Source organism: Elgaria multicarinata, chromosome 1, assembly GCF_023053635.1.
Source record: "Elgaria multicarinata webbii isolate HBS135686 ecotype San Diego chromosome 1, rElgMul1.1.pri, whole genome shotgun sequence".
NCBI classification, from domain to species: domain Eukaryota; kingdom Metazoa; phylum Chordata; class Lepidosauria; order Squamata; family Anguidae; genus Elgaria; species Elgaria multicarinata.
The window spans coordinates 50,562,679-50,575,830 of NC_086171.1; the positions used below are offsets into that span (position 1 = coordinate 50,562,679).

The 13,152-nt window shown below is 40.9% G+C and overlaps 1 protein-coding gene across 3 annotated transcripts in view; it reads left to right on the forward strand.

Moving 5' to 3' along the window:
• Nucleotides 1-12,909, forward strand: part of GAD2 (glutamate decarboxylase 2) — a 45,393-nt gene extending 32,484 nt beyond the window's left edge. For all 3 annotated transcript variants that reach the window (XM_063127828.1, XM_063127845.1, XM_063127836.1), the window contains 7 exons: nt 1,000-1,116; nt 2,392-2,456; nt 4,024-4,102; nt 5,537-5,686; nt 7,888-7,995; nt 10,750-10,839; nt 11,938-12,909. In XM_063127828.1, the coding sequence (XP_062983898.1) occupies nt 1,000-1,116; nt 2,392-2,456; nt 4,024-4,102; nt 5,537-5,686; nt 7,888-7,995; nt 10,750-10,839; nt 11,938-12,111 (783 nt within the window). In that variant the 3' untranslated portion in view covers nt 12,112-12,909. The remainder of the gene's footprint in view (nt 1-999; nt 1,117-2,391; nt 2,457-4,023; nt 4,103-5,536; nt 5,687-7,887; nt 7,996-10,749; nt 10,840-11,937) is intronic.
• Nucleotides 12,910-13,152: the final 243 nt, after the last annotated feature.

The window sequence follows — 13,152 nt, forward strand, 5'->3', positions numbered from 1 at the left end:
CAAAGTTGGATCCAGGACTCTGCCCCAAATGACATATTTGTTGTTTCAGGGTGTGCTACTTTGAGCCATCAGTCTTGACAATGCCATGCTGCCTCAGTTGTGGCGAGGGCTTTGTGTTGCTGTAGCTTGGGTTACAGGGCTCTATTAGGGGCCAAAGCTTTAGTTGGGGTCTGAGTAGGCCAGGTTTTACAGGGAAGCCAGACAGGAACAGATCAGCACCCTAGAAAGCTGCAAATAGGGCTACAAACCAGAGTTGTCTGTATGTTGCTCCAACAAAGAGCAGACCAAGAACTAAGCCCTAAATAAGAGTTTGGCTTTCTTTAGGCTGGTTGGCTCCACCTCCACACTGACTGAGATTTTGTCTCTCAAAGGGGCCTGATCTGTTTTAGCAGCCTCATGCTGCAACAATGTGGGAATGGTTGTGGCATGCTAGTGTCCTCATGGCTGAAGCCCTCAGAGACTGAAGATGACAGGCAATCTCCTCTAGATGCAGGAAAGCAAACCCCTAGGATTGGGTCCTGGGGAGATGGAAACCTCATGATGCCTTTCCATGACTAAAGCCCTCCCTGGATTGTACCCTTTTCTTCAGAGGACAAAGGATCAGGGTTCTCTGAGGACAATGTTCCAGGGTCCTGGTCCATGATGTAACTCCATCTAGAACAAGTTGTACACTTAATTCCCCAACAGGTGAACCAGCTATCCACAGCATCTCCAACTTGTCAAGATTCAGCTTCAATTCATTGGCTCTCACCTTTCCCATTACTGACTTCTGGCACTGGTCCAACCTCTTCTCAGAGGACATGGAGACAGAGCTGGGTGTCCTGTTAATTACATGACAATTCTGTGATTATTGCTGTGTCATGCACTAATTATATTTAGCCACTGATCCATTCTAGACTGCTTTCCAATAGGGCTATTGCAAATAAAACTGAGGTGCAAATAGTCTGCATATCTGAAGTATGTTTTCTCCATTGCAACGTTTTCTTGTTTTTCCCATAGGGATTTGTTCCATTCCTGGTAAGCGCCACAGCAGGAACTACAGTATATGGGGCATTTGATCCACTTATAGCTATTGCAGATATCTGCAAGAAGTACAAGATCTGGATGCATGTTGATGTGAGTATAGAATTAGTACTATCTTCAAGCATTGACATACAAATACTGGATCATCTAACAGTAAACCAACAGAGCCACATCCATTCTGTTTGTTTGTTTCTTTATTTGTTTAATAGATTTATATACCACTGAACACATTTTAAAATATCTCTAAGTGGTTCACAAAATGCATTATAATGTACATTAAAATACAATTATGATACATTAAACTGCCAACACAAACTAAAACATTTAAAACATCACTGTAAACAAATAGACTGTGCAGCAACTTCACTAAGGGAAGGCCTGGGTAAAGAAATGGATCTTTGATTGGTGGTAAACAATGATACAGTTGGCATCTCCTGCATACCAGGGTGAGATCATTCCACAAACTGGGTGCCACCACAGAGAAGGCCCACTTCCTGGCTGCTATGACATGCAATCTTCAGGTTATGGTACAACCAGCACGGCCTCCTCCAATTATTTCAATGCCATCACAGATCAGTATTGAGGAAGGTAACTTGGTCCCAAGCTGTTCTGAGCTTTAAGTGCTAACAGCAAGATCTTGTATTTGTCTTGATAGCTGATACATAGCCAGTGCAGATGCTTTAACACTAGTGTAGTATGTGCACAGCATCCTGGCTGCCGCATTTTGTAGCTGTGGCTCTCACATATCATGAATGCTCGAGCAGCTGTAACACATAGAACGGCAGGGAGGGGAGAAGAGAAATGTTAGTTGCTTCAAACATAAAGTAATACACATAGCCATAACACCATTAAATCCAGAGTCTAAAATTACCTGGCTTCACCACTTAATTCTTTGACCCCAACATTATTCAAAAGTATACTGCTTCTGGACATGAAGGTTTCATTTAGTTCACATGGTTGGTAGACCCATCTTCCAAGGATTTGTCTTATTTATTTATTTATTTATTTATTTATTTATTTATTTATTTAGCACCATCTGCACAGGTGCTTTACAAAGTACAAGGTGTTCCTTGCCTTGAAGGACTGACTTTCTTTCTTTCTTTCTTTCTTTCTTTCTTTCTTTCTTTCTTTCTTTCTTTCACCACTTAACCTCATGCCAACATCACACCTTGTGGTTGTAGATTCCAAAATAACAGCCAGATCACTGTTTCTCATCAATATCTATGTTTTGCAGTTTCTTCTCCATATTTTTAGCTGCCTCCACAACTACACAAATAGCAGATCCAAAAGTGACTTGCACCTTTGCACATCAGTCTCAAGAAATCAATATCACTGAGCACAACTAATGGTTATTATCTTCTTTTCCAGGGAGCATGGGGCGGTGGGCTGTTGATGTCAAGGAAACATAAATGGAAATTGAATGGTGTTGAAAGGTAGGGCTATTGGAAATATTATTAGATACTACTCGCACACTGCAGCAATGGACACCAAACTTCCTGCAGATTAAAACTAGTTAAAATCAATCCATTTGCTCTTGACAAATGTAACACTGAAAACTCTTTTTCAAGCTCTATTTACTACTGAAAATAATTGAATAGATCTTTACCTAGCACAAAGAGCTTGGTGCAGTTCCTTTTATTTTATCCACTTTATTAAGGTCCTTTCTTATCGCCCTTTGTCACAAAAGCAAGGAACAACATATCAGAATATATATATATATATATCAGATAATACATTCAAAGACATAATGACAGAGTGCAGGAAAGGGGCAAATCCATATTTAGGTGGGAGGAGAATTTGAATTTTGCTCAGGAAAGCCTGCAGTCCCTGCAGTTTCCATGGAAATCCACCCATGTGGGCTGAACAGATTGCTTTGGTTCTGCTCTGGTTCCTTTCAGTTGTGTGGACTGGCAGGGATTAACACAGGCTGATCAGCATGCATGTCTCAACTGTGGAGATCAGATGTGCTGAAGCTGCACATCCAATGCGCAAAATTAGAGCTTTCTGGACATGCTCCTGAGCATCCAGTGTCAGCACTGATGGTGTTCCCCACCCCTAGTTTTTGGTACTCAGTAATGATCCTTCTAAGAGCTTATTGTCTCAATACTTTGATTTTGATTTTTTTTAATCATGTTTTACATTTACAATGTTTTCAATAGAAAATCTGGCAGGAAAATGACTCTTTTTTTTCATTAGAAGTGTTTGAGTGCTTTGAGACTGGCATCCTCTCTCCTAATTTACACACACTAAAACAAAACAAAACATCACATCCCAAGGTTCAAAGTTGCAACTCTTGTTAAAAATTTGCATTACAAAGTAAAACCCAAATTGTCATGAAATCTTAAAAAAAAAAAAAAAACTAATCTAAATACTCCCCCTCTTCTTTCCTTAGGAGTTATATAGGTCTTAGTTTCTGCTGTTATTCTTAAGTTTACTTGCAAACCCCTTTGATTTGTTTAAAACCAGAAGTTTATGCTTCTGGTCTCCTCAAGGGTGCAAAGCAGAAAGAGCGAAGAGCTGACTCACCATGGTTCATTCACATAGTGGGATCCATGTTTAGGCTGCTAACCCTTTGGCAGTAAATGGTTAGTGAGAGTGTTTAAACCATGGTTACGCAGCCATGGGGTTAATGATATCTGGGATTAATGATAATCGCACAGGATTCATGAGGGGATGAATGAGAAGGCAAATTGAAACTTAGGTTTTTAAGTTTCTAAATTGTTTTTGTTTTTAAGTTTAAAATGGTAAGCTGCCCTAAGGACATTTCCTGTGCTAAAAGGTAACTGAGAAATATTGTTTAAAATAATAAATAAATGTAAATTGAAAGCACTACACATAAAAAGCATGAGTATTGAGGACTGAGATAATGTGGAAGCCTTATTCTTCCTAGCACAATATAAAAGCACCACTTTTAGTTTAGCTTTGCTATTTGCATTTCTGTCTCTGTGGTTGCTATCCCGTGTCATAACGTCTCCCTTTAAAGTTTGGTTGCTCTTCCAGGGCCAATTCCGTGACTTGGAATCCGCACAAGATGATGGGGGTCCCACTTCAATGCTCTGCTCTGCTTGTTCGAGAAGAGGCACGTCTCCAACAGTTTGCATCTTTGCTCACTTCTGACCTTTGCCTTTTAATGTGCTGGATGCGTTTAATCGTGACACAGCTGATACATGTGACAAAGCTTGCATCTGAAACCCCCAAAAAATCAAACTGTAGTCACTTCCTCCATAAAACCATGTTGTTGTTGTTTTAAAAAACACGCATTGTGTTTCTTCAGGTTCCTCAACAGGAACTTAGGCCACAGCTAGATGAGGGGGTTGGAGGGCGACGATCTCGCGATTTTATGATCACAAGATCGTTGCCCTCGTCTACATGCAGCACGCGGGTTGTCCTGGCTCCTCACAAGTAACCACAAGGAGCGGGGCATGGAACACGGAGCTCCTCAGGAGCTCTGTGCCCATCAGGGGTGGGGTGGGGTGGGGTGAGGGTGAGGGGTTGTTTTTTTTTAAAGAAAACTTACCTTTCGTTCGAGCACTCGTGTGCTCCTTTTCCTTTAAAAAAAATAATCCAAAATGGTGGCTGCAATGTCCATCCTGGCGTATAAGAAATGTCAGAGGTGGGCTTACCATTTGGGTGGCTGAGATTGTCAATGCTGCCATGCGTCTCTAAAGGAGGCCATGGTAAGACCTTTCTTGAAGAAGTCTTCACTGGCTTCTACCAACTGTGATAATTATCAGCCAGCTTCTAATTTCCTACAGTCTTTGAACCAGGGGTGGGTTTGCTACTTCAGGTTTTATGTTTTATTGTTTGATAAAACTGAATGGCCTCATGCAGACAACACCATTAACCGTGCCATTAACCATAAGCAGCATGGTTAACAGTGTCATCTGACACACATTTTCCCTAACCATGCATACCTGTTAACCACATTGTGGTCAGCCTCACTAACCATGTTATGCAGCATGGTTAGCAGCACAAAGTTTGGTTTAAGGTATCGTCTGACACATATCTGTGGCTAATGGGCAGAAATCATAGAGTTTCCAGTCTAATCACTATAGGAGACATTCACTGAAAGCCACTGGAATGGGGCCTCTTAGTCTAACAAATTCTAGTAAACGTGATTAGTTACTAGGCACTGCCATCGTTACAACAACTGGCCAGAGAATGGATGATTGCTGGTAGGAGATGAAGGGGAAATAGCACATTTTCAGCTGATTTGATTATATGGCTGGTGGAACGGAGCAATGACTATGAAGACAGGAGCATGTGCTACTGATACATACAGATGAGAAGAGTGTTTGTAAGTTCACAGTAAAGTACAAGGTTGCCGCTGATGCCTCTTATGCCAACATCAGATCCTGAAACTTTTCAGTGCCAGAGCTGTTGAGGCTATCACAAACATGCACCAACCATTTCTTGTAGCATGCCTGTCAAGCTTTTCCTTGAAGCAGTAAAAACTGCATGTTGTTCCACTTGCCCTACGGAGTGTGCCAATGTTTATTTGTTTTGTTTTAAGGGGCTGATGCAAAGCTGCAATCAAATGCATGCTTCCTACCTCTTTCAACAAGATAAGCACTACGACCTGTCGTATGACACTGGAGACAAGGCCTTGCAGTGCGGGCGCCATGTTGATGTCTTCAAACTATGGCTGATGTGGAGGGCAAAGGTAAGCAAGCATGATTCACATTACATGTTTAGGATAGTGCTAGTCAAAAATGAGTTATCTCTTTGACTTGTGAAACGAAACACAACTGTCTGGGAAAACATTGAACTTCAGGGATAAGCCCAAGTGTTTGTATCCCTGGCTCCACATGTTTTCTTTATAGTCTCAATGATCAGAAACTTATTTGAGCACCTGCCACTGCCACCTCCTTCTCCTTCCCCTTCCAAACTCCCAAATGAAGGGGGAGGAGGAGATAGGAAGGGTGGAGAGATGTTCTGGTTGCCCCCTGGGACACCCCCTGGAGACCAATTGATATCAGAGGAAGGGGTGATGGTGGGCTTTTCAAGGGTGGAAGGAAAATTGAAGTAGGGGCCTACTTGCAGCAGGCTGTGAGGTTCCCAATTCAATTCAGTTTGCAAGAATACAAGCAGGGGTAGTACTCTCTACAGTGGCCACTTATGCATTGCCAAAAAAGAGGACATGCATCACAGAAGAAGGACAACAACACCATTTTGTATAAAATATGCATATGCCAATGTATAGATGCAAATTTAGAAATAATTATTATAATTTAATTAGAAATATAGTACATCTCACCACTGCTTGCAAGGCTGTAACCAGGTGAGCTATGTGCCTGCCTGCTCAGACTGCTGTACTATTGATGGGCAACTTCAAGGCACAGCTGTCTCTTCTGTCCTTCATGTTTAAACCAGACTTGGGACAGGAGAGTCCTTGAAGTAGAGAATACCTTCAAACTAGAGAACCATCCTCTGGCAGCCCTTGAAAAAGAGGACAGCTGGCACCCCTGCTCAAATTCTCAGCCACCCCTATTCTCAACCAATCATTCCCCCTTATCCTGCCACCAACTGGTTTTCAGTTAACGCAACAACACTTCTTTAGCCTCAGACCAGCCATCGTGCTAGGCCTTGGCCGAAAGAGAATGGCATGTCAGTTGCTAGGCAACTGCTGCTCAGAACTCCTGCAGGGCTGTCTGAGGACTAGCTCAGCCCTCCGTAATGCAGGATTTGTACGTGTGAAACAGATAACAGCACAGTCCTGGAAGTGAACAAATGAAGGATAATTGTCCATACACGTTCCAGCCATAAGAAATCAGGTGTCGCTTAGATCTTGTGACGTCAAGCAGCAATCCGCCCCTCCAGTCCAGATGATTTGGCAGCTTAGCCATTATGTGTTAATGTAGTCAGGCAAAAAGCTTTTGAGAAAGACTGAGGATTTTGTTGTTGGAATTCTTCAAACTAGACATGGCAAAACTGTGACTGGAACACCTGCTTCCATTTTATGCAGCAATTACGAACGGGCATATTCTTGTTGTGGGGAAACTAATTAAAAATCTGTTCTTTTCTGGGGCATATTTGTAGGGAATCTCAAAGGACCAGCTTATTTGCAGTTTGCAAATGTTGCCAAATAAATGCTTCTTGCTTAATGATTTCAAATTTCTCTCCCAGGATTTCCTTTAAAAAAAAAATTTAATTCATTTGCTAAAATGGCCTGTAAGAAACACACGTTTCATGTAGTATTTGTTGTGTGATCTCATCATCAATATGAGGAGAGAGCCAGTGTGGTGTAGTGGCTAAAGTGTTGGACTTGCCCATGGAAGCTTACTGGGTGACTTTGGGCCAGTCACAGACTCTCAGCCCAACCTACCTCACAGGGCTGTTGTTGTGAAGATAAAATGGAGAGGAGGAAGATTATGTGTGCTGCCTTGGGTTCCTTGGATGAAAAAAAGCAGGATATAAATGAAATAAATTAATAAATCCTTATCATCAGATTTTAATCTTTGGACCAGGTTGCCATTACTTTACTTCAGATGTGCATAACTTGTCACCTATAAAATCAGCTATGGAGACCTGTCAGGTGCCCCATAAAACACTTAGCTCTGCTACTTGCAAGAGGGTGCAAAGCGAGCCAAGGAGGGGATTATCAAACATGGGGCAGTGCACAATAACATAGCTGGTGGGCTACATTCTGCTTGGAGGGTCAAAACTAGGTTAGCCATGTACGCATCATCAAAAAAGAGGAAATGCATCATGAAAAGAGGACAGACAAGAATAATATTTGCATAAAATTTGCGTATGCGGATTTACATGCATAAATGTGAATTATGGAAGAATGGCTATGCTTTCAGTAGAAATTCTTGGTTTTGATAGTTCTCTTCACTGTTTCTTTCTCCCATTGTTCCAAAGGGTACTGTAGGATTTGAAGCACATATTGACAAATGCTTGGAACTTGGAGAATACCTGTATAACAAAATAAAGAACAGAGAAGGATTTGAAATGGTGTTTGATGGAAAGGTATGCTTTAACTTTGAATAGCTGGGAGAGTATTCAGCCTGCAATCCTGAGCACACTTATCCAGGAGTAAGCACTACTGAACACAGAAGAGCTTACTTCCAAGTATGCATAGGACTTCCATCAGTACTCTAATAGCCATCACTTTATTAACAAGGAAGTCTACCCCATGCTGGCAACTCAGAAAGAGGTTAGATATAGTCTTGGTACCAATGGGCTATTTAAAATTGAATTTTCCTTCCCATTGTGCTAGGACAAATTAATGTGAGTGTTGATTACCATACTGATTCAACAAGAGGTTGCAAGGTTAGTGTAAGGAACCCAAATGGCACCTGTACCAGAACTGGAGGATTCATGCACTGTTGCTATCAATCCTGCCTTGCATACCCCAAAGCAAGCATTGGCTGGGAGAGGGAAGCAAGAATTCCTCTTCCATTCCTGGAGACCTCCCTTCATTTCTGGAGTAATCCAAGGACCTGGTAGAAATGTACACCCCAACTGGACCATGGATAGGTGCTTAGGGTATGAAAAGGAGGACAGGTTTCCTGTATCTTTAACAGTTGTATTGAATGGGGCATTTCAGCAAGTGTCATTTGTATGCATACAGTACCTTGTGAAATTCCCTCTTCATCACAACAGTTAAAGCTGCAGGAGCCCTACCCTTTTTGTATCTAATTAAGAGGGCAGGGCTCCTGCAGCTTTAACAGTTGTGACGAAGAGGGGATTTCACCAGGTGCTGCATGCATTTAAATGACACCTGCTGAAATTCCCCTTTCAATACAACTGTTAAAGATACAGGAACCCTGTCTTTCTTCTCATATAGTCACCCTAATAAACCCTAAACCTCCTGCATGTAAAGCAAGTGCTGTTCAACTAGACTTTAGACACTCCCTCTCTAAGCTGCTATAGTTTCTGCCTTATTCCTCAAAACATGTTGTTGCTGCTGAGTTAGAAGACTCAAGAAGTTAAAATAATGGCAAAATCCTATGCATGTTTCCTCAGACGCAAGTCTCACCGTGTTCAATGGGGCTTAGATCTACAAGTTCAATCGCAGCTTTTAAAGCTCAGCTAAAAACCTTGCTCTTTCCTAAAGCTTTTAAAACTTGATGTTGTTTGGACTTTATACTGTTAGTTTTACCCTACCCTGTGCCTGTTTACCCTACCCTGTGCCTGTTTGCATTCTCTTCCCCTCCTTATTGTTTTACCATGATTTAATTAGAATGTTTTTTTATATATATAATTTTTATTTGTTTTCTACACTATATAAACATACATAAAACATTACAATAATAATAATAATAACAAAAAGAAAAACATCAAACAACTGCTACATACATATTGAATAAATGTTGAGTACATATATGTTGAATAACTATTACCTATACCTTATCATACTACAACAACATCATTCTTAACATAAAAGTGCACCCCCCACCTCGGGATCATTCCTGAGTCCAAAATCTAATCGTTCCTTCTGCTAGCGGTTTCCCACTTCCCTTAGTAAACACAAATATTAGGAACTGTTTCCAGATTCCCTCAAACTCATTTATTTTAGTTACGCCTTTTCTCCACTTAATATTACATGTCAATTTATCATTAATGGCTATATCCCATACTTCTTTATACCATTCTTCAATAGAATATTCCCCTTGAATCTTCCAGTTCCTAGCTACCATCAATCGCGCTGCAACCAGCAAACTCGATATCAGCTCTATAGTTTCTTTTCCACACTTTATATCTTCAAATAGTGACAGCAATGCAATCTTTGGTGTTTGTTCTATTTTCATTCCCACTATTTCTTCAATTTCTGAAAACACCGATTTAATTAGAATGTAAGCCTAAGCGGCAGGGTTTTGCTATTTACTGTTTTACTCTGTACAACACCATGTACATTGATGGTGCTGTATAAATAATAATAATAATAATAATAATAATAATAATAATAATAATAATAATAATAAGACTGAAGCATAAGTTTAGCAGTGAGACTAAGGCTGAAAATGTTTAAGAAGCACTGCTTTGCTGTCAAAATTTAGATTGTCACCTCTTCAAGCCATTACTTATATTTTCACTTTTGATCTTATTTATTTATTTATTTATTTATTACATTTCTATACCGCCCAATAGCCGGAGCTCTCTGGGCGGTTCACAAAAATTAAAAACATTCAAAGTATAAAACAACAGTATAAAACCATAATATAAAATACAATATAAAAGCTCAACCAGATAAAAACAGCAGCAATGCAAAATTACAAATTTAAAACACCAAGTTAACATTTATTTATAGACTGTTAAAATGCTAGGAGAATAAAAAGGTCTTCACCTGGTGTCTAAAAGCATATAATGTAGGTGCCAAGCGAACCTCCTTAGGGAGCTCATTCCACAGCCGGGGTGCCACAGCAGAGAAGGTACATTCCAGTGCACACCACTGTACATTCCAGTGCACACCACTGGTGCAGTTTATATAAAATCATACTATTACTGCTCTACTAATACCCATTTATGCCTCAAGTGGCCTGTATATACAATTCGGACATCTTTAGGAACCATATACCTGGAGTGATGTATATTACTTTAACAGTGCCACACACATGATCACAATGGTGGTAATTCTTACTGGGCTGTACTAAAGTCAACAACAAAAACGTGGCACTTGATCACTGTCATAGGAAGAGTGACGTCGGGGTAAGGGGACACCATGAATTCTGTTGCACTGGACCTACTCTTAAACATAAAATGTTGTGCTTCTTCCATTAGCCTCAGCACACGAATGTTTGCTTCTGGTACTTGCCTCCCAGTTTACGGAATATGGAGGATAATGAAGAAAGACTGAACCGCCTTTCGAAGGTAAAGAGAGAAAGAGAAGGAGAAGAAAAAGATAATGAAAATAAACTGTTGTTTTTGTGATCGCCAACATCCATCCAATCCCTTGTAACTGAAGGGAGGCCCTAACCAGTTAATTTACCAGCCTACATGGTTTATGAAAGCTTGGGTTGGTTGCTGATTCCCAAATGGGCTAAAACACATTTCCACTTTCCCATTCCCTGACATTGGCAGCCAATTATGTGGCATGCATGGGGAGAACCACAATGTGTGACATTAAGTCACAGGTGAGTTCTACTAGATGTTATAAAGGGGGGAGGTCACATTTATTAATAGATAGATAATTGTAGGCTCTAGACCAGTGGTCTTCAAGTGGTGCGTCGTGACCGAGATCAGTCCGGATGGATCGCGGCAAAGCTGTTGTTGCCATTGTTGGGCATGGAGAAAACTGTGAAAGTGGGTCCCATGTTGCAAGGTGGGGGGGTCTGAGGTGGGTCTTGGAACTGGTCCAGTTGGAGTCTACTGCTCTAGACTTAATTTTGAACACTTATGGTGGAACCACAATTTTGGACTGAATTTTGGACTCTTATGGCAGAGCCTTATGGACATACAGCACAATCCTATGCATATTTAGACAGGAAAAAGAGGCCTACAACTCCCCGCTTTCCCCAACCAGCCTGGCTCTGTATAAAGAAGCATAGGATTGGACCCTTAATGGATTTACGGCAGTAAGGGTGCAATCCTAATTAGGTGGTAATGTGTATTCTTTCACTTGCTTCAAAATTTGCTATGCCAACCCTGCTGAGTTGGGGGGGACTTGCTGATTCTGCTGAGGGGCCCTGGACCTCTCCCCCAAAGCCCTCACCTGGGCCCCATCTACACACAGTCTTCAGGGCACCCCGAAAGCGCTTCAGGGCACCCCCAAACTCCTAGTGTAGCTACCTGGTCAGAAGAGACGGAGGAGTTTCGGGGCACCCTGAAGCGCTTTCGGGGCGCCCCGAAGACTGTGTGTAGACGGGGCCCCAACTGCACCCCTCGCTGCACGTCTAGCTTGGCTCTGAGAATAAGTTAAGAAAAGAGACTGTACACCATTGACTTGCTTTTCATACTGTGTCTGTGAAGGTGGCCCCGGTCATTAAAGCCCGAATGATGGAGTGCGGCACCACTATGGTCAGCTATCAGCCCCTGGGAGACAAGGTCAACTTCTTTCGCATGGTTATCTCCAACCCAGCAGCCGCTCACCAAGACATCGATTTTCTGATTGAGGAAATAGAACGCCTTGGGCAGGATTTATAATCACGTGGTCGGCCAGACCCTTCTGAAACGTCTCTAGGTAGACAATTAAGTTGTCACAAACTGTGGTGAATGTATTTGTAGTTTGTTCCAAAGTGAATCTATTTCTATATTGTGGCGTCAAAGTAGAGTACAATTTAAAATCGAGAACATTGCTCCTCTTTAAAAGTCTTTCTTTTCCCCCTTGAGTTTGTGAATACCTCTTTTTCCGATAAGGTAATATACAAAAGGCTGCATTCACACAAATCAGAAATAAAGGTATGCTCACAGTCCCACCCTCCAAATTTTAGTACAGTTAGTAAAAATGATAGTTTATGTCAAAAGTAGCCAAATAGAACAGTGCTAAATTTGCTCCCAAATGGTCACAGAATAAAATGAGGGGCAGTGTAAAGCATAAAATAAAAATATGCTTTAAAAAGATGAAATTTTGCCTTTTTTTCTTAGTCTATTAGAACAGAATTTCTAATTTACATGCAACATTTCAGATGTATTTAAATACATATAATTTTACAAAAGAAATATATAAATATATATATATTAAAAAGATCCTATTTTGTAAAATATAGATTTTTTTATTTTATATGGGTTATAAAGACTGCAGGGGCAAATACTAATAATAGAAATGATCCTTTATTTTCCTTCAGAAGAGGTGCATCAAATATTTAACAATGCATATATTGAGACAAAAGCCCACATCGATTCTTAAAATGAAATGTCTCCCAGTTCTACATGTCACTTTATCTTCAATATCTCCAGAGTTGAGTACTGCAAAACCTCAAGAGATTACTGCAGCTCTTAAACGAGACCAACAATGGTAACATTTCAAAATGCTGCTATTCCTCATGCTGCTCCCCATGTGGCCTACCTAAGCAGACGCACAATCATAACAAGAGTGCTACCCAAGACTAAACATATGGTTGTATGTAGAGACTTCTCCAAAAAGGGTCACCCTTCAGATTAATTGTTTGAACCATGAGCATCTTTATGGACTACAGATGAAGGAAATGTAAAATATCTTAGGTTCCCAAGCAGCTCATTCCACAA